We start from the raw sequence: 22001 nt of genomic DNA, 5'->3' as shown, positions 1-22001 counted from the left end.
TGCAAATAAATTAGTTGATTTGCAAAACCATTGTTGTGTTGCAGAGATCAAAAGCATCAAAATCCTCAAGCTTATTTTACAGCAGTCATTGATTTTTTAATTTAAATTTGCAAAAATACTGTATTACAAAAAAGTAAAGATGTAAAATCTTTATTTTTGTTCTGTGTTATTTATATTTGTGAATTTTATTCTTCCTTTGTAATACAGTATTTTTTCTTAATGCTTTATTTTCTTTTGTGATTCTTTATTTTTGGTTGCAATAAAAACATTATTGCTCAATTATTTATTTTTCATGTGCAAAACTTTCTTTTGTTTTGCAATTATTAATTTTTTTGTGAATACATGATTGACTATTTTGACTTTATAAATACCTCTACTAAAAACTTTACATTTGTAGTACATTTATTTTGTGCTAAATTAAAGTGTAGATTTTAAACATATACTAATTAAAAGTATAAGTTCTACTTCGGGGAGCAATTGAAACTGTATACTACATACTAGTACACAACTTTATGTTCTTGGGCCAGCTTCCTGGACAGGGTTTAGGTTAATCTAGGACTAGGCCTTAGTTATTAGACATTTATGTAGTTTTTACAAACACACCTTACAAAAAATAATACTGGTGTGCATTTTAGGACAAAACAACAGCACTGATATATGTTAAGATGCGTCAATCAAAGGTGTTTTTAAATTAAGGCAGCTCAAGCATGCATTTTAGTCTGGAACAAGGATAAGCCCTTTCCCTATTTTTTGTATATTAGGTACAAAATTAGCATGAGAAAATGGTACCTTTACTAAGTGTACTTAAAGTGAATTTAGTGCACTTTTCACGTGCTTTCACTTTCAAATGAGGACTCTTTGAACCATTGTTATAAGGTCATAAAATTATGAATGCAAGCTTATTACGTCACTTTGAATTAATGTAAAAATTACTCTCATAACATTACTTAATGAGATAAAAAAATTAAAGAATTCAAGTTGAATTTGAATAACAACAGTGGGCAATCTCTCACCTCTCCCTTTGATTTATTTCGCAAGTATAACAATTATTTATAAGTGTGGAAAACTTGTGAATTATTGCCCTGACTGAACAAAACAACTCCTGTATATTTACAGTGGGTTTAGGTTGAACAGAATCAATATGAAATACTGTAGAAATTTGCACGAAAAAAGTTTTCCTGATGTGATATACCTGATGTGGAGCTACATTACTCTGAAGACATGCTGAATGTTGCATGCCCTGAGAAAGCCTTGCGTCCTATTTCTAATACTAGATGCATGCAACAAAAAAGTCCTTTAGAGAGAAATCAATCAAACATGCCCATAATGCGAAAACTTCTCGAGTTACATGAATTAACTGGTGGTACAAGACGCAATGGAGTAAGAATACAAAGCATCTTAATAAAAACAAACAAGATAAAACAGCGATAAACATATCAGACTAAACCTTTAGTTGGTAACCACCTGAATATATCTTGACTTCATTTAAAATCACACATACACACATTCATACAACACTCCAGACTTATTTCATACATCCACATACGTACGGTTCAATCCTGCCTTCAAACTTTTAAAAGAACTATAATACAAAATAATGACAAATGCATTGTAAAACATTAAAAAACTTTGACTGAAGTGAACTGAATATCAAATTTCATGGCACAGTCAGAAGTAAAAAAAAATAATAATCTAAACAGCAAAAATGCTTTAGGTGCTTAAAGTTGAAATCATACAAGACTTAACATAGGTGCTTTGTGTGCTGTTTGCTTCATACTAAAGTGAAAGCATTTCATTGTTCAAAGTGGTCTGAATAAGCCATTAGGAGCAAATATTTTAAACATTTTAAAATTCCAGCGTTTCTCCCAAAATTTATAAACAAGGAGACAGCGTTGCCATGTGTTGCATTTGGGCGAAGCTTGCTTGGAACCGAGATCCTGAAGAAGTTTAGGTTATAAAAGCCGTTTTGTGTCTCCCAAGAAAAACATTTCAATGAAACTAAAAGCACTTCTCTAATACCCGAGTGGCCACTTCATGTGAAAAGGACAAAAGATACAACAAGAAAATCGAAATAAAAGATGCAGTCAACAGTTCTGAATCAGTCAAAGTGACCGAAACCAGAGCACGGCGCGGCTCTCAAGCTGTGACACATGTATGATAAAGTCCTGCTCCGTCACCGCACGCCTCATTTCTTGGCCTGCTTGGTCACCATGTTTCTGGGTGGAGTCACTGGACGACTCGAGTTTGGTTTCTTTTTCTCAGCTGGTTTCAAAATCTTTAAGAGAATAAATACATTTGATTAGAAGAGAAACAAACATAAAACGATGCATTGATATATTGTAAACTGAGACGGTACCTGAAAAGAACACATGAGGGTCTCATCTACACTCATCATGGCACCAGCGTTGTCAAACTCTCCACAGTAGTTTGGAGCAGAGAAAAGAGTCACCAGCTGTCTCTTAGCAAAAAACTCATAACCGTCTTCCACCACCTACATGAATAAAATAAGCAGAAGAGCTTCAGGATTCACACACTTAGTTTACCTATGGAAAATAAATAAACATCAAATCTATGTCATTTACTAAATAATACAATAATTTATGATCTCACTGATGCACATGTATAACCTAAAAATCCTTATTTATACTCACTACCTGTTCATTATATTGATGAAGCATGACTGCCACCTAGAGGACAAACCCATAACTTACATCTGAACATTGGCACTGCTTACAGATGATGAGTATTTTATGACCGAGTCTATCAGCACATGAATAAAGTTCAAATGTGGATACTTTGAACTTTACGTATCTATTAAGGTATAGAAATGCAATGTATTGGCATGTTAAAACGCTCAGATGAGGGAGAATACTTTATAGAGGAGAGCAACATGGAGCAAATTATTTATGGTTGCCAAGCAACACTGGGCGATGCCAGACATCACCTCCTCCTTACATTAATCTTATATTAGAAACAGAGATTACATAACACAGCAACAGAGTAAACAGAGTAAACAAGAGTGTTTAGTGGTTGCAACTACAGGAACAGCAGACATCAGATGATCCGACCGCTGACTTGAGAGTATTCACTCTTATAATATAAAAGACAAAGTGTTGAAGACTTTATCTTTTGTAGACAGTTTTTGGCATTTATATGGAACCCAGTTTCCAAAAACTAGACATTCATTTAATATGAGAATGAAGATGTGAGTTATCTCTATAGGCATAACGTCTGATCCAGGTGGCTTCTCCCCAAAAACATCCTATTTATACATAAAGACACCACAACTTGTGAAGTGACATAAAAATCTTACATAAAAAGCGTTACATTAAGTGTCTCAAAACAAAACTGTGTATTTATAGCTTTTAAATAATTGATGTGATGAACTACACCAGCAGTTCTCAAACTTTTCAGCATGCAGTCCCCCTTGTGTAGGGTGCGTCCCAATATAACCCCTCCCTCAAAGACATAAACAATTTCAATCTTGGAGTTTAAATTAAACAAAACATTACATTTGATAAAAATGTTGCCTTATTTATCTGAGGTTTGATTACACAGAATTTAGGATAAAATAATGGCACGAAACTGGGGCCATAATGAACATCTTACGCCCCCCCGGCACCCAGTTTGAGAACCACTGAACTACACAAACCTGTAAAACTGCATCATTTCCAATATTCTGCTAAACTTACATGAATATTAAATACACATTACTATTGTGCTTTATTCGCATTTTCACACTGTCAAGGTTCCCACCCTAAGCCAAATGACTTTTTCCTGACTAAAAAGCTGAATTTTCATGACCTGATCTGAGTTCATTTTTTTTTTAATTTAAATGCGTGAAATTAATAAGCAATGCCAATAAATGGGTGTTTAGATTGTAGGCTCACTTGAAATCAGTGGAGGCTTGACCCGGAAATGTCATTCCTTACGTCACAACTTAAAGGCGGAGTGCACGAAAACAGTGCACGAAAACACTTTGGAAAAGGGAGTCGGGCCGACTATAAAAACCCACTTGTAGCCAATCAGCAGTAAGGGGCATGTCTACTAAACGACATCGTGCGTATGTGTGGGGCGGGTCTATCAAAAAAAGGTCCAAACTCTATTGGGGTAGGGACGTGTTGTTTAGGTGATTTCAAATGTCAACATTGGCTTTCAGAGATCAGATCATGCACCCCGCCTTTAACTAGCGGATTTTGATAAATGCAAACTAAAATTTAACGCAGCAAACAAAATAAAATCATCTGACTTTCAATATCTGGAATATGCCTTTCAAAATTCCATGACCTTGTGTGAAATTCATTTTATCCTTCAATTTTTTTGATATTTCATATTAAGTCCCCCACTAAGTTAATAAATCTTATAAGATGCAAATATGCATAAATAATAATACATTCACACTTTTACCACTGCAGCCCTTTCTGTTTTCTTGTTTGTATAAGTAGCATATCAAAACTAAATCAGAGACCCAGCACCGTGTGATTTGTTAGCTTTACAACTTAATCAAAATAACGCAGCAGTCAAATTCTAAGAATTTGCTTTATTTACGAGGAGCTCTGTTGACCCGCAAACTGAGCTCAGCAGAAGATGAGAGTCGTCCCTAAAAAAACAAAAACAAACTCACCTGATGGGCCCTGCAGATGAGATCCAGGTCATGTTTATGGAGGAACTTGGCTACCACTTCAGCTCCAAAAGTAAAGGACACACCTCTGTCATTCTCTCCCCAGCCCAGCACGTCTTTGTCTGGATCAGACCACAGCAGATCACACAGGAGACCCTGATCTGGAACATCTGTGGGTCTCATGATCCTTCTGATCTGTTCCATAGACTGCAGATCTGGAGACAGGCCTGAGCACAACCACGAAATCACATAATAAATGTTAGTTTCAGATTTGGATCTATTTAATGTGATGTAGTCTGTAAAACTGTATTGCAAGTTGTGGTTAGTGTTCTAAAAGAATCATTAAGTAAAACTAGAGATGCATTTGTGGCAAAATCTGATTATTTTCAAGTCATTTTAGCCAATAACCGATGCCGATATAAGCCAGCAAAAATTGTAACTTGTAAAAACAAGATTTTCATGTTTCCCACTATTTATTCGGAATTACTCGTGATTTCCAATGCACATGTATAAACCCTGGGTTGTATTTATGCGATCAACAAAAAAATAGCTAGAAATAGGCATGCAAGCCATTAAAAAAATACTTACCTCTAGAACGGATGAAAATAATATGGACTTTACAGAGTATAGATATCACATTTGACACTAAGGGTGCACTCAGACTATCCAAAACAAACCATGCCCAGACCGATTTGACCCCCAAATCCTGGTTCATTTGACTAGTGTGATCGCTCTGTACCGTGCCCGGGTGTGATTGTTTATTGTGTTGATTGGCTGTCGTGAAACACTGCAACATTAAGGGCAGACTAAAGTTTATAGTTTGTAGTAAACGCTTATAGTTTGGCAAACTACACAGCCACCACTAAAGGGGTTCACACACCAAACGAGAAGTGCCGTGCCGCGACAACTCAGAGGTATCGTACACCGGAAGTGCACATTAAATAGAACATGGTTAGTCAGATAGCGTCTACTTCAAAATGCAAATATACGTTAGCAGCCAATGTTAATCGCTAACGATTTGGGACAAATATGATGTTATTTAATGTTAAACTATGTGAGTGGTGCAACAGGGATTTGAGCAGAGTCACATTGGACAGCCGTTGTCGGTGTGCGTACATTCATAGAAAATAATGTGTTGTTTTTAGATTCATATCGCTTCTCGTTCGGCGAGCGACCCCCGTTAAGACCTATATGTGAACTTACGGTACTTTCACACGTGGCACAAGCGTTAACGCTTCCCATTCACTTTTAATGTGTGGCGTCATGCGTTGCCGAACTGAATTGTGGATCCGTCAGCGCCGCGTTGAACATTTCTTTACTTTTCAAGCGGCAACGTGTGCGTCAGCCAATCAGATCGCCTTATGCAAATAACCTAGGCAGAGCCAGCCAATTACGTTTATGGAAGACCGGAGGAGCATGTGTTGCGGCCACTGTGATTGGCTGTTGGCCACGCTTCAGACAAGCCCTCCGTCGAGCGTTAACGTTTTTGCCCCGTGTGTATGTACCGTTAATGGTCATCATTGCATATAAATATTGAATAGTCTGTGTTTATTTGGCAGGTGGACAGCTCTCGGTTACATCATCTTGCGGTTATGGAGCCACACCCACCTCCATGACAACAAAAGATCTTCTCATCCACAATGGCGGCGATGGGCAGACAGTTGAAACAGTCAGTGAAGGTTTTCCAGAGCTTGATGTTATAACGTCTCCTGCCTGGACAGCAAACACACAACACCATAAACACACGCATGACTTATTTTAAAATGAACACTACTATTTATTAAGCCATTACAGTGTAAAGCCTGAAGTACACGTATGTGAGGATCAACGCACGGCCTGATTTTTGTAACCGCACACACTTTGCACGTGCAGGTCGCGAATTAAGGTACAAGTGTATGTAGTATAAAGGCCAGGAGAGGCAATGCAATTTGTCGCAATGTGCATGCGTCGAATGTTTGGCTACGTGTATAAGTGCGCATACGCAAACTATACTCCAGGCTTAAATAAAGAAAGAGGTCTGCAGGGAAGCTGCATGCTAAAAATACACATCATTGCCTCTGCACAGAATGAGCATCATGTGAAATCCTGCTCCATTTACAGTTTAACAAAAAATGAAACTCAAAATCTGTCTCAGCACTGGATTATATTAACCTGAATAACCACATGACATTTCAAATCCTTGTGTACAGACAGGATTAGTGATTATAATATACAAACAAAATAATGATATTCACAGAATAAAAAGGTTGTCTGTATTATTTACATTAGACTTCAGTGCTGTTGAAAACAATGCCTATGTCATTGAGTTATTGCATCAACTTCCTGAGAGGTCTGTGATTGGCTCAAACTCAACAACAGACTAACTTCTTACATCACAGTGTCCTAACTGTGTCCTATCCATGTATCAATGATGCTTCCTTTACAGTAAATGATATGCAACGTGTCCGGCAATGCTACATATATGTAACCGGAGCTTATTTATTAAATGTTCAACAAAGATTGTAAATGTATGCATGAGCCCACACGTGATACTTTTATTTCCATCAATCGAGCCTCAAGTGAATACTCACACTCATCATAAAAGCCATAGATACGATTGATGGAGGCACACTCGTGGTTCCCCCTCAACAGGAAGAAGTTTTCTGGGTATTTGATCTTGTACGCCAGCAGCAGACAGATGGTTTCCAGAGACTGCTTGCCTCGGTCAACATAGTCCCCCAAAAACAGGTAGTTGCTCTCAGGTGGATATCCTCCATACTCGAAGAGCCTGAGAAGGTCGTAGTACTGCCCGTGGATATCACCTGTGGCGATGAGAGCATCTTATTTGGTGTTTTGCACTATTTAGCGTGATTACATCATCATCAGGTCACATTATTTAATTATGTAAGTGAACTGATTACACAAATCTCACAGAACATCTGAAACATTTCAATTAATAAACTAAAAATAATTTTATGTTCGGGTTACAAAATAGGACTCCAAGCAAATTAAATAAATAACATGGTTGCACTTAAAAAGTGGGACACGGCTTAATTTTGTGTTTAGTAATTGAGTTTCAATGAACGTATGATTTTAATAATTGAGATTGTAAATGAGTAAGAGTTTGTGTTTATAATATTAGGAGATGCTTTTGTCTATTCCTCACCACAGATCTTCAACGGAGCCTCAAGCTCCAGCAGGATGGGTTGACTGAGGAAGATTTCACGAGATTTCAGACACAACCCACGGATCTCATTCTCCTGTAGCTGGACGTTCTTGCCGGGCTTCGATCCCCTCACTGCATTCACAAAAACAAAGATAGCTCTTTGAATCATCCATCAGAAAAATATACAAATATACTACATCACAAATAATCATTTCATAACTGTAATCACGTGTAATCACAAATTGTACAAAAACATCAAAGCGGTCAGTAAACATTTCATAGCAACCGCAAAATCTTATGCTTTTAAACACTCTCCTTTAAAGCTAAATATTAATATTAGACAAATCCCTGAATCGATTCTTTATGTGTGTGCTTTACTTCAGCCAAAGCTCGACAATAAGAAGAGCCCGATGGTCAGGGCAAGCATTATGCCGAGTTCAGACTGCAAGTAGTCAGGTTACAGATCTTTTCACACAGCATGACTATCAGAAGTAGGCATGGGCCTTAGTGATGCTCCGATCGATTGGCCGCCGATCGTAATCGGCCGATAACGACATTAAATGACGCGATCGGCACTCGCTAAATTTGCCGATCTCATGAGCCGATTTTTCTGTTTACTTTTGTCATCATAGCGTTCCTGATACGGCTGCAATAAGAGACCATTTTACACAGTGCGAGCATTTTGTAACCTATTGCTCATGTGTGACGTGCAGATTTGGATTTCCCTCTCTGCCTTTAACAGAGATAACTTTATGCGTATTTTCTATGAGGACGCGCGATGCGTCTTCACATCCCTATCAAACAGTGTATACAACACATATCTATCGCGGACAATTGCATCCTCGTGCCTAAAGTTTATTACTTGCATTCGTTTTAAAGTTTTGAAGGTTTAAACATCCATTTTCCTCACAGCTGCTCTTGTTTGCGGACTATGAGGACGCGCTCTGGTCCTCAGCGCAATGCGTCTTCACATCAGCGTATACAACACATATCTATCGCGGACAATTGCATCCTCATGCCGAAAGTTTATTACTTGCATTCGTTTTAAAGTTTTGAAGGTTTAAACTTCCATTTTCCTCACAGCTGCTCTTGTTTGCGGACACCCGCCGCACGCATACACAGCAGCCTGTCATCAGTGCACGTGAAGAGAATGATCTTTCCCACGTCTTAAAGCTACAGTATCCTAATTCATCTCTCAATAAAATTACTCTGTGCTCATCAGTGAAAAACTGTTGTACTTCATACGAATGCGTGTATATTTAATTCATACAGTAAAGACTGTGAAGTGTTTTATTTTAATCACTTTTAACAGACATAAACCTTTTTAAAGGCATATTACATTTCTCTTTGCAAGAAGAAATATTTGTTGTGCTTATTTATTTGATTCTCTTATTAAAACAATAATACACCTAATTTATAGTTAATTTCATTTCTACAAATGGTGCAAACTCTGCTAGATTATAGATAAAAGATTCCCATTCCACTGCCATTCTGTGATCGGCACTGATCGGCGATCGGCAGATCATGATTTTGGTGATCGGTAATCGGCCCCAAAAATGCTGATCGGAGCATCTCTAATGGGCCTATACTGACAAACAAAATTAACCATATTATGGCAAATGAAACAGAAACCCCTTTTTGGGATACTCAAACACAACAACAAATTAAAAGCTATTTTTACCCTAAAAAGACAAGAGATCTGTTCACTGCACCACCAGACAAAAAAACTGGACACAAGCTCATGTGATATATATATATATCGTGAATAAGTAACGGCTGAAGTAATCTGATGTAAAATACAACCTAATTTCAACATATAACGTTATTCTGTAAGAGTTTCTCCAAAAAACAGGCTTTAAATGATTGATTATTACAATTAGCAATACAGGTTTTTTCACTTAAAGCATTTTTGTCAGAATTGTAACTTAATCTCATTTTTCCAAGAGAAATCAGGCAAATAAGCATAATGCTGCGTGTGAGTCAAGACTGCACTCAGGAACTAAAATGAGTCGATCCTCTGTAATGCAGCTTTCTACATCTACAACAGGGACTTTCTGTGATCTACTAGAAACTTTTAGCAAAGAAATCAGAAGTAGGTTAGCGTTACTGAAGTCATCTACCATCTGCAGATGTGCCCTACTTGAGAAGGATCAAAGAAAACTAAAGGATTCAAGTCTAATGTCCAGAGCAGACCGGATCAGCCCTGCATCCCCTTCTCCCGTTCGTCACTTTCCTGCGTGCCACATCCATTTCATTTTTATGACACATAAGCTCCAGGGAACAGTCAAAGCCCTGCCCGTGTTGCCCTGTTACTGCCCGCCATTTCTATTTATAACACTTGTTTTGAGCAACTGGCACCTAGAGACGCAGCCCAATACTGCAGATCAGGACTACTTTATGTTGGTTACTGGAAGAGGGCGGGATGGTACATGTTTTAAGCCATGGTGTAAACTTAAACCGGTGCATCACAATGTGTCATGGGTTGTAGCCGGTATAGACAGGGTGTAAGTGCACACAAAAACTCTCTGGAATGAGAGACATTTCAAGCTACACCTTCCTACTTCTCTTAAGCAATGCATACCTGTGTACCCACATATCAATATACATCAATTTGCGTAACAATTATGAGAGAGGTTTACTACAGTATTTATCTATCCTACTGGTAATGCATTACTATATGTTTCTGTATATTCAGATTTCAAAGATTTTAAGTACAATGAGTCTAGTCATGTGTCTGGTTTATCTATTAAATGAAGAGCAAAAGTAATTACAGTAACACTCTTTTCACAATATTGTACCATAACATAACATGCAATAGCTAAAATATCTGGAAGAAAAAAGTAAAAACCGGATCTGTTTGAATTCACAATTTAAGCTGTTAGTGAATCGAGCTATCATAACTGAAAACAACTTGCGCTTACATATCTTGAAATTAAGGGTGTCACGATTTCGATTTTAAATCGAAATCGATCGAAATTAAGTCACAGCTTCGAACTTCGAATTAAAAAATGGGATCGTCGATGCTGCCACGCCCCCATTTCACGTCTGGTCGGCTTGCCAAGCGAGGAAAAAAACTCTCAGAGATGCCTTTAAAAATATCTGTCCAGCAGAAAGCGATCATATTTTAAACACGAGGGATGTATTGCTACAACTCCTTGAAATGCATATCATAAACAGGATTAACAGTGATCTGACTTTGGACAGAGCGCAGCTCTCTGCGCGATAGTGAGGGAGGCGCAAAGATGCAGCGGGTTATATTTTAAACAAAAGGATAGTTTGCCTCAGCTTGCATGAAACGCATAAAACTGAACAAATACATAAGGATTACTACTTTAGTTTATGTTCAGACTTCGGACAGATGCGAGAGCGTGTGCACGTGAGACAGAGAGAAGCGCAGCTGCTTATATGCTGGATTTATTTCAGATGCTATGAGTCCAAGACACACGCATTAAGTCCATGTGCATTAAGTCCATGTTAGAGATGCGCGGATGGACTATTATTTCATCCGCAACCGCATAACAAAACTCATCATCCGTCCACCATCCATCCGCACCAACGTTTCTGACCAGTTTTCAAAACCGCACCCGCCCGCCATCCGCTGACTGGGCGATGCAAGACGCTGCTGATGACAGCCGCGAGACTAGAAAGCTCTAGAATATCAGCAGTGAACTCCGTCTCCGATTTACGCACAGGGACAAAAATAAATAAATAAATAGCCTAAATTAAATGCACAAATTACATAGCCTGCACTCCTGATTTACCACTTTGTAAAACTTATTCCAGGTCACCCTTTTCTGACCTTCTATTTCCTTTGTTTTTAATTCTCATTTTTTGAGTTTGTCACGTACCTCCTTCGCCGGCGTTGATAAGAGCTGTGTCAAAATGCATCCTCATTTCTCCGCGCTGTTAATGATAGAACGAATGGATCCTTAACAGCTGAGGATATCCCAAACAATTAAAAGCTTTATTAAATAAAAGTGTGTATTTATTAGAAAACTTTTTCTTGTCACTGTGTTTTAGTATTATAAGTTATGTTTTGTGTTAATATTATTCTGTTTATGTTGCGTATATTTCTAGGTTGATTATTTGATATGCTGTTGAATAGATTAATCTACATCAATGTGTCATATGTTCTAAAATAAATTATCATTTTTCTGATTACATATTTATTTTAATAAGTCAGAAATAGGGCTGCACGATTAATCGTTTTTAAACCGAAATCGCGATGTGAATGGATGCGATTTTCGAATCGCAAGAAATGCGATTATTTCGATTCAAAACTATTAAATATAACAATCATCTAGTACGCAGTTTTTGACAGTTCGCTTCATGCGCATTTTACGTTTGATGCAGTTTAGACCAATAGAGTGCATGAACACTGAGGTGCTGACTACACGTCATCACACCATTTGGAAAACATGAGCGAGCAGCAGTTCAACTCCTCAACAAAGTGTACGGCCATATGATTTCCGCGATGCGGAAAACACGGACAGAATCGCGAAATGCATACAAATGGAATTAACTGCACAACGCGGAATGTCATGAAGTTGGCAGATTTTGGATTCAGTCATTTTAAAAACGCATTATAACTCATTAACCGGCAAATGAAAGGACAGAAATGCGCGAAAACATTTCCCTTTTGTGTAATGTTGGACTTAAAGAAAGGTGTATATACGTCCGTTTCTGGTCATGCATCGCAAACAATGACAAGCGCCTCATCAGACTATAAGCAGGTTTCATTAAAGCCCGGAACACAGCAGACGAAACAGGTACATTATACTTTCTTGCACGCGCACATCTGCACCGCTTTGAATATTTACAGGCATGAGGGTTCATGAAGCGCGCACACAGAGAGCAGTCAGCACACGCGTGATCACTAAACTTAAGTTTTCTTTCTTGTCTAAGTGAACATAAACAGCTGGATGTTTATCAGTATATTGAAGCAGAGCAGTTTTAAAGCTGTCTTGTGTCTTAAAGTGACAGTAACCTGGTGCTTTCTGTGTTAGAAATGTTTATTACACACCAAAAATTAAAAGCACTCCTTACTCTTAACTGAACAAGCTTCTGCAGCTCCACATTTAAAATCCTACAGTGAGGACTGTGCAGTGTTTTATTTGTATTTTTTGCTTATGTTAAATCATAGATTCTAATAACTAATATATTTACATATATTACAGATGCCTGAAAAGTAAAACAAGATGAGTATAGTCTTATGATTAAAAGAAAAACTAAACATTTGCTTGTCAGATGCATTGTTGTAGTGACAGCCAAAATACATTGGCCTATATGTTATTTTAAATAAAACTTTCAAAAAAAAATTTTTAAATTGTATTTTTTTATGTTCTGAGAAGTTTGTCTGCAGAATAGCAAAGTCCTGCAGAAAACTTGGTACAATGTTTAAGAGGTTTTAAATAAACAGTAGCACAGCATCTTTCTTTGGTGCTATTAAAACCACCAAAACAAACCTGGATGTACCTCTTTTATTATATACTAATGAATCGCACTTTAAATCGCGAATCGCAATTTTGATCAGAAAAATGGCAATTAGATTTTTTCTCTGAATCGTGCAGCCCTAGTCAGAAATGTCTCCGCTGTTTTCTGCTGACAGGTGCGGTGGGCGCTACTGGGGGCGTGTGCAGCAGGTGACGCAAATTGTGCGTCCTCCGAATACTAGACCGTCTCATTTCAGTTCTCTTCTTGAACTTCTGTGGCTGCCACTATGAAAGGCAGAGAGGTCGCATGCTTAGAAGGACACAGCTAATAACAAGCAGTCGACCGAATTTAATTAAAATATTATTTTTCGTCACGTCATCCGCCCGATCCATGTAACTGCCAACCGCGCATAGTCATGTGTGTGCAAGAAGGAATCCTCTCTCTACAAGCTCTCGCGTTAAGTGAAGCCCACAAACCCCCATGCGAGTTGTGCAATGTGCATGTTAATGTTAAAGTATTATAATAATAATAATAAAAATTGGCATATCATTTTTTTCTAAATTATATGCCATATAAAAAATATGTAAAAATCGAGAATCGGATCGAATCGTGACCTTAGAATCGAAAATTTAATCGAATCGAGGATTTGGAGAATCGTGACACCCCTACTTGAAATATATCAGCACCATCATTAGGGGTGCACCGATATATCGGCTGATGATGCTTGCCATGCTTCTCAATGCAGGGCTCGAAATTGCGACCATTTTGGTCGCATATGCGACCGAAATTTAATCTGTGCGACCTTAAAATATATTTGGGAGCATTTGTGCGACTGCCCATTTTGTTGTGACGCGAGTTGATTGTGATCCTGCGTGCTGGCGCTGTCCCAGGTTCAGTGTTCTCTCCAATGATACATAACCAATCAAATTTCACCATTAAGTTCTTGCGTTTAATGAAGACCGCAGATTGGCTAATATGAGCGTCAGTCATTCCTTGTTGCCGTGAAGCGCGGAAATGTGAAAAGACGAACGCGTCGCGAGCATGACGAGAGCGAGCCGATTACAGCTAAGGTTATTACTGTATTTTTTAACGACGATCCGAATTCAAATGTAACTCCACCACCGGAAAATACGAGTTGACGTTAAACCTTTCAGAGAGAGTGGCTTAAAGATTTCGAGTGTCTCCGCTATGAAAATGTAACTTACTGTGTTTACTGTAAATCCTGTAAAACAGCGTTGATGGCGGAATCAAAACATTTTAAGCGCCAGACGTACCTTGCTTAAACATGGCGAAAGTGCCAAAAACACAAGACGTGTCATGACAAATGTGTTTATTATTGATGGAGACACCGACCTGTCTGTCAAAGTGTGTTTGATGGTGTATGTGCGCATGCGCTGTTGAATGGCCATTCGACAAACATCCTTGTGGTCCATGTTGCTGTGGAATACGACAATGCTGATGGTATGTTTTTGTTGTATTTTTTAAAACATTGCCTATTTAGTAGTAAAAGCCACCTGGTAATGCAGTTATCAATACCAATATATATTAGCCTTGTATATTAGGGTCACTTTTGTAATGTCACAATTAATCAGTGTTTTACGTGTTTGCTAGATTTTCTATGTAATCTTAAAGGGCCATTTCACCGATAGGAACATTAATCTTTATGGAAAGTGAGTCATATTTGTAGTCAAAATGTAACATAAATGTAGAATTTTGTGCCTATTTGACAGAGAAAAGACAAAATGTGACTTTAGAGCACATTTGTATGAAAAACTACAACTGCCACTATGCACCACAATGCACAGCTCTGCAAGCCACTCCCATTACTCAGAACACGGCTCAGACATGCTATTATGTACATAAATGCCACGTTAGTAAAACAAAGAAAATAGCCACCACCACTGTGTCTGACTGACACCAATCATGATTTACTTTTAAACGTGATGTTACATTGTGGTACACACAATAACACTCTGGCCTGGTGTGTAGCAAAGTCTTATTCAAACAGTAACGTGCGGTTTCAGATCCGCAGTACAAATGTCTTTCCAAGTACTTAAAAAAAGTGTATGCAATTTAAATGTTTATTTAGTTTTACCAATTTTCTTTTTGTCTCTCGTTTACTGTAATTACATTTGTGTTATTATTGGCCTCACTGCTCTCACAATATAGACATATAAAACACCGCTCAGATATGCTATTGTGTACATAAATGCCACGTTAGTATAACAACGAAAATATAAACACTCACTTTAGTCAGACGTCCGTTTGTCCCTGCATCCTCCACACAAACGCGTCCCCTGCATAATATCTCCACAGACGCGCTGCCTCAGCTCTTGGAGCTTGTGCTCGTAAACCGAAACACGTCTTTGAAATAAGCACGCGACCAGAAACATTCACAAAACAAACGTCCATATCCTTATCTGATCCAGAAATGTTAAACCGAAAGCAAACGGCGCGAGTCCGTCCAAGCTTATATACTCCGCAGCGCGTCTGCTCGTAAACCGAAACATGTCCGTGAAATAAACGTTCCAAACGCGCGCAAACTTCCTCTCTTGCATAGAAACCTTCACCAAACAAACGTCCATATCCGTATCTGATGCAGAAATGTTATAAAGAAGCCACACAGCGAGAGAACAGGCAAGCTTCTCTACGCAGCAGAGGCCGATGGTTGCTGCTTCTTCACCGGGCTCCTCTACCCAGCCGACGCCCAGGCTCCGGCCTACTCCTCTGGCTTCTGTTCCTACATCTGCCTCAGCTCTTTGCAGTATTGTGGCTCATAAAGGTGCAATGTACAGCGGATTAGAGCATCACGCTTGTAAAATCACCCTCTTCCATGTAATATTGATTAACTTCCACTGTTATTGTAACATGAATTCTGGCTCGCTCCACAACTTCTGTTTAGCTTAGCTTAGCATAAAGATGGCGGCTGGTCGTTTTTTTTCGGTCTGTGTTCGTATATTTTCGTAAGTCCCACCCACTTATCTGTAATTGGTCTGAAGCGTGAATGGGTCCCACCCATAGCCCCCACCTTGGAAAAATGAGGAATGAGTGTCTGTAGTCTTTCACACTCAATAGAGATACAGGATTTCCTTCTTTCAATGACGCAAAATGACGATTTTTACATCATTGAAAGAAGGAAGTGCCTCACTGAAATCAGTATTTCTCCCCTCTCAGGGGAAACTGAGGGAATGGTGCACGACCATTCAAAAACATGACTGGGGTTCTAACGGTACAAAGCTTAATGCAAATGGGTGAAGTTTCCCTTTAATCATGTTACCTGTAATTGTTAAATTATTATTGCTGCTATACTATTTCAACAGCATTTGGGTATTAATTTAGGAATTTATGCAGCACAAAATAAAATAAAATAGAAGACCAAATTTTAAATGCTGGCCATAGGACGTGTAAAGCCCGGTGGTGGTGTTTTATTTTTAATAAAATAAATCTATTAACATTTACATTGTAGTTGTGGTGCTTTTTAATTTTTGGATGGATGCGCCTAAATTTTTGCTGGTGCTCCTAACTCTTTAAAGTTGGGAGCACCAGTGCTACCAAATAAAAAAGTTAATTTTGAGCCCTGCAATGAATTACGGTGAATGCCGCTACATCCAAAAGCCATCATGATAATAAATAATATGTATAATGATGTGTTTGACGAGTGTTGCTTTTATAAATGCATGTTATAAACGACTCAAACTAACAGTGATTTCAGATCGATAAGGACTTACTGATCAAAAGCCGTAGTACATGAAATAACTGTGAATAATATTGTCTGTGCGATTCAGAATAGTTATTAGCCACGTATTATTAGCGTATATCGGCATTTATCAGTGCACCCCTAACCATCATTTTGTGTCAAGATGCACACCAGTAATGTCACATTTAGAAAAATAATTTAACTAAGACCTAATCCTTGCTTAATCTAAGCCTAAGCATGACAATCATGTTTCAATGATGGGTGAGTATCCTACAGAACATGCAACACCCTCTCTATTCAAGACAATCAGACAATTACTAAGAGTTTTGATCATAAACCATTCATGAATCTGTGAACACCCAAAAGACTTTGAGCTCTGTATATTCCCCGCCTATGAACTATGAGTCGGAAACTGGTGTGCGGTTACATAACAGTAACAGACTGCCAAGAGAACAGCCGTATTAATACCAGCGCAGCAGATAAAGATGCACGCCTCGTATCCTCGCCAGGTTTTTAGGCTGTATAGCAATAAACATGCAGGTGATGCGATTGGCTGACAAGATGGAAAACAACAGGGAGAGGTTTCGAAGAAATGCTGAGAGCTGTATAGCGTATCGTGAGTTCAGCCCATATAAATAAAATGTTTCTGGCTCTAAAACAGTGCTCCTTTAAAGAGGGTTAACTCAAAACAGTTCTTCTGCAAAATGTTTAATTATTAAAACACTGTTGTTTATTCAAGCACTGTTCTGCTGGAGCAGAGAAAACGTAGACAATGTAAGAGAGAGACAACGTTTGAAACGCTATATATACTGAAATGTTATATTAAAAAAACATAAACAGGTTACACTATTTTAAAACATAAAATGCAGTATGAACTCTGACATAGAGCTCAGCCACCTTAAGACTCTTGCACATCGTAAAAATGAAGCAATCTGATGCTTCAGCAATACCATAATTGTGCCTTTACGAGGTACTAGGTCGATACACACATAATGATAAAAAATGTATACCTTATAATGCAATGTAAGTCACTTTGGATAAAAGCATATGCCAAGTGCATAAAACTATGTACATTTACAATCAGCACTTCTGAAAACATCCTTTGTTTAAGGGCTTTAGTAGCAAGAAAATTAGATATCCACAAAATAATGTAAGAAAACAAACAAATGCATTCTGTCTGTGTGGATGTTTTTTTTTTGTCAAAATAAAGCACAACAGTGCACGGCCAATTTTTCAGCTCTCGTGGTTCCAGAAGCATTGTGCCAATTTTAGGGCACCAACTTCATATCCCAGTAATTTTGGGATGAATGACGATATGCACAGAATATCTCAGTATTTTCTACAAAGTAATATTTATGTTATCATGCAAGTCAAAGGCTCATGTGAGATGTAACAATCACCTTTATTAAAACGAAGTATGGTTAAAAAAATTGAAGACATGCGACATTAGTTGCATAACATCGATTTAGCAATTTTGCAGTAATTACCGCAGACGTATCGCCTGCAATATATATGCAATATGGCCCAGCTTGTCAGTAAACTATGAATTTGTGCAGTAAATGCCGATTTGAAAGAAGGTAATGGAAATTTACTACTAATCAAGGAACCGGCTTTACTGACGAGATGCGCGTGACAATTAGGGCTGGGTATTGGCAAGGGCCTCACGGTACGATACATATCACAATACATGTATCATTGTACAATGTATCAAGGTACGGTATAATGCATTGCATGTTGCGATATTCTTTTCTCCCTTTTTTTATGTAAAAAAAATAGGGCTGACATTTTTACTTTTTTAAGAAAGCCAAAGTGCGTCCACACAAAAGTAGGGCTGTGCAAAAATATTGATATAGCTAACTATCGTGATAGTTTGCTGTATCGATAGTGTATCGATATTTCTATCGCTACTATCGATATTTTAAAACCATCAAATTCCTCTGTGTGCGTCAAACGACCTCCTCTGCCACTGCTGTAGTTGTCACTGTCCAGTTGTCTGCCATTTACGGCCATTCAGCCAATACTTCGGAGGCATGAAAGCAGCTCAGAGAAAGGCTTTCGGATGCACTTCAAAGGCAGCGTGTTTGAAATATAAACAGAGAGCGCCTTTGTGATAACTAATTACATATTTGAAAACTACAATACTAATTTCTCGCTAGAAATGCAATTAAAATGTGTAAAAAGAGAAAATCTACCTTTATTTACACTGAATTTGTGCTCCAGTCGCTTCCTTGGCCGCCATTTTATTTTTTCGAACTCGACCACTGTTGTCATGTGGTTTTTCCATCAGTAAAGGCGGTGACAAAGGGTCACATGGATATTAAAGTCATTGACATGAGAGTGCACTGCCCCGTGTCAATGTTTTGAATGGCAATTTTCTCACGATTTACAAGTAGTTGAAAACATTACAGATATTGATAGTAATCAGCTGGACAAAATATATAACACTGGCCTAGTGGTTTTTGGACATTTTACTGCAAATATCTTACAAATTGCACCTTTAACATCTGACTTCTCTTCATCTGTGTCATTGTGCCACAACTTCCATATATTCCCATGTAATTTCCTTGGAAAGTTTCTAAAATTCCCAAAATTTTGCAACTCAAGATGTACAATATTCGCTGTTTAAAATTAACATGAATAACGTTAATCCATTATGAAAGCATGTTATACTAACTGACAGACTCCTAAAATAAATGATTGTACATTTATAAGTTATTTTTGCACACACACAGTGTGAAAAATCCCTGAACATTTAATATATACAGTTAACGTTACACACATCATACATTCCAGTCTTTATTATTATGAATGGGTGTAAAAAATGTATTGCACAGGCATTGCTATGACTTAATAGGACTTTATTGACAAAATTCCAGGTTTTCTAGGACTCTTGGAACTTTGTATGACGTCAACCCGTAAACGACGCTTTGAACGGTTAAAATAAAAAAAATAAAATTTTATACTGCTAGCTACACGTGTAGTGTACTTTGCATGTTTATAGTTTTTTTAAAGAACTGTAATCCCTGACAGAGTTCGCATCCTAGTACGTAGGGAACACTTCTAAACGAGCAAACAACAACCTACAAATACCAAGGTACTCGAATGCTCAAACCTCACAAAATATTCCCATATAAAAACCCAACTAAAACTGAAAGGGAACTTTGGGCCAAACCCCACCGTACATGTCAACGAAAACAGCTAACGTTAATGCTTTGCTAGCCCTGCTAGTTCACCTAAACAACCAAAAAATAAGCCTGTTACAGCTAAAACAGACAAACAAATAAATGCAAATGCAATAAGAACAACATGTATGGTATTATTTCTCTCAGGTGTATAAGATTTTGTCGTTGTTCGACGTTAATACTCACCTCGAGCAGGCGCTGAATGATGCTGTCTATGTTGAGTTTGTCGATGTCAGCCATGACTAGCCGAATAAAACACACAAACACCGCCGCCTAAAGCGCACGACAGCTACAACTAGCTAAAATAAATACTAACTTATGAACAAAAGATCTGATAAACTATTCTACACTTGAGATGAAAGCTCGGTTTGTAGTGGGCCGTCAGATGCGCGTGCTGCGGTTGTGGTGGCACACCGGCTCGGCGGAAGGATACTCATGCAGCAGCGGCAGCACATCTGCTGGAAACAGGCCGCGGATGAATACCGCGCAGCTACAGGACTGATGAAAATAGGACGAGGGAGTGGATAGAGCAGAGTTGACAATTTAATTTCAATTTAAAAAGTCAAAATTTCTCATTTAAAAATATTTTACTATTCTAAATTTACTTCACTGTTTTGCAATTGACAAAACTTCAACACGTACACACAAACATTGATAACAAGTTGAACATCCTATTTCAACATGTTTTTAGAGGAAATTACGTTTTATTTGGATATTTCACCAACACATCAAATTGCATGAAGGACATGGACAAAGTGTGTCTAAATAAACCACAGCAAAACAACACTTGTTTTATCAGTGCAAAAACATGTGTCAATAGTTTCAATAATTTCAGAGTCAGACAAATATCTTTCAATTATACACATACATTTCATACATTTTTATTAAACATATCTTACCAATATATTACCAAGTCATATACTACTGTGTTGAATATAACTAGCACAAGCACTATATTACTCGGATTAGCCAAAGGATGAACTAATATCATATTCATTTTGACATATATATCTTGGTAATTTAATGTGACAAACAACTAGTACTAGTAAACTATTTTAAGACTATAAGACAGAAGACAGCTGCACATTAAACCAAACCATGCCCCACATTTTTTTACTAATCATCCTATGAACTTTTTCATTATTTAACAGACGTAATAAAGACACTTTGGCGCCCTCTAGTGTTTGTATATATCAACATCATTAAGATTGACTTCCTTTGATGGAAAATAATATCAGATGAAAATGATATTTCACTGCTTTAAACAAAACAACTACTCCATTTTCTTACAAAATATTTACTTTTTTTTTTAAATAGATTTTTGCTTTAGACATTATTTTTTTATATGTCCTGCCTTGAGTCTCAATACCCTGAGAGTGTTTCAATAGCAGATCATTTTAGTTGAGTAACACAGACTTGTGTATGTTCATATTGAGCAATTCTTTAATTAACTATCTTTTTCTTTATTTATTAACATATTTAAACACACATTAAACTAAATAACTCACTGATAAAGTCAAATTAATTAATCATTTGATTACATTTGACATATTTAATGTGTGTAAGGTTCACCGTGCATTTTGGAAATGCATGTTTCAAAAGTGTTTAATTTGTTACATTAAAACTGCTAAGATGTATACAGCATAAGCATACTTACTAGGCTTTATTTAATATTTTATTTATTTTTAACAGCTTGTTTCAGTAGTGAAGTCATGTCATTCTGTCTGGAGCTGTCTAGAGTCATATCCAGACTTTAAAAAAAAGCCCACCACCCATAATCCTTTGTTGGTCAGCTTCAATCTGTTACCAACAATACAGCAGCACACTTCAGCCTCAGGATTAAATGAGTGTGGCATTTAAGTGCTTCCCAAACTCTCCATGATATTCTGGTCCCAGGTGCCTCCTACAACTCAAATCTGTGGG

General features: G+C 37.7%; 1 protein-coding gene across 1 annotated transcript; it reads right to left on the bottom strand.

Annotated features, from left to right (window-relative positions):
• Positions 1 to 1009: 1009 nt before the first annotated feature.
• ppp1cc (protein phosphatase 1, catalytic subunit, gamma isozyme) lies at positions 1010 to 20520 on the bottom strand. Its single transcript, XM_073860251.1, has 7 exons — positions 20265 to 20520; positions 7767 to 7899; positions 7192 to 7422; positions 6230 to 6334; positions 4625 to 4848; positions 2357 to 2491; positions 1010 to 2275 (listed from the first exon to the last, which is right to left on the bottom strand). Exons 1-7 carry the CDS (start codon positions 20316 to 20318, stop codon positions 2186 to 2188), a joined length of 972 nt encoding a protein of 323 aa, XP_073716352.1. The 5' UTR covers positions 20319 to 20520; the 3' UTR covers positions 1010 to 2185.
• Positions 20521 to 22001: the final 1481 nt, after the last annotated feature.

This window comes from Misgurnus anguillicaudatus, chromosome 22 (assembly GCF_027580225.2).
Source record: "Misgurnus anguillicaudatus chromosome 22, ASM2758022v2, whole genome shotgun sequence".
NCBI classification, from domain to species: Eukaryota; Metazoa; Chordata; class Actinopteri; order Cypriniformes; family Cobitidae; genus Misgurnus; species Misgurnus anguillicaudatus.
This window is presented reverse-complemented; position numbering and strand designations above follow the sequence as displayed.

Bases quoted from the DNA above. Each gene is read 5' to 3' on its own strand.
- ppp1cc (XM_073860251.1), bottom strand. From the start codon at position 20,318: ATGGCTGACATCGACAAACTCAACATAGACAGCATCATTCAGCGCCTG. The intron at 7,900-20,264 runs GTGAGTATTAAC...TTTGTGAATGCA, and splicing joins TCATTCAGCGCCTGCTCGAG to GTGAGGGGATCGAAGCCCGG. The intron at 2,492-4,624 runs GTGAGTTTGTTT...TTATTCATGTAG, and splicing joins TCATCTGCAGGGCCCATCAG to GTGGTGGAAGACGGTTATGA.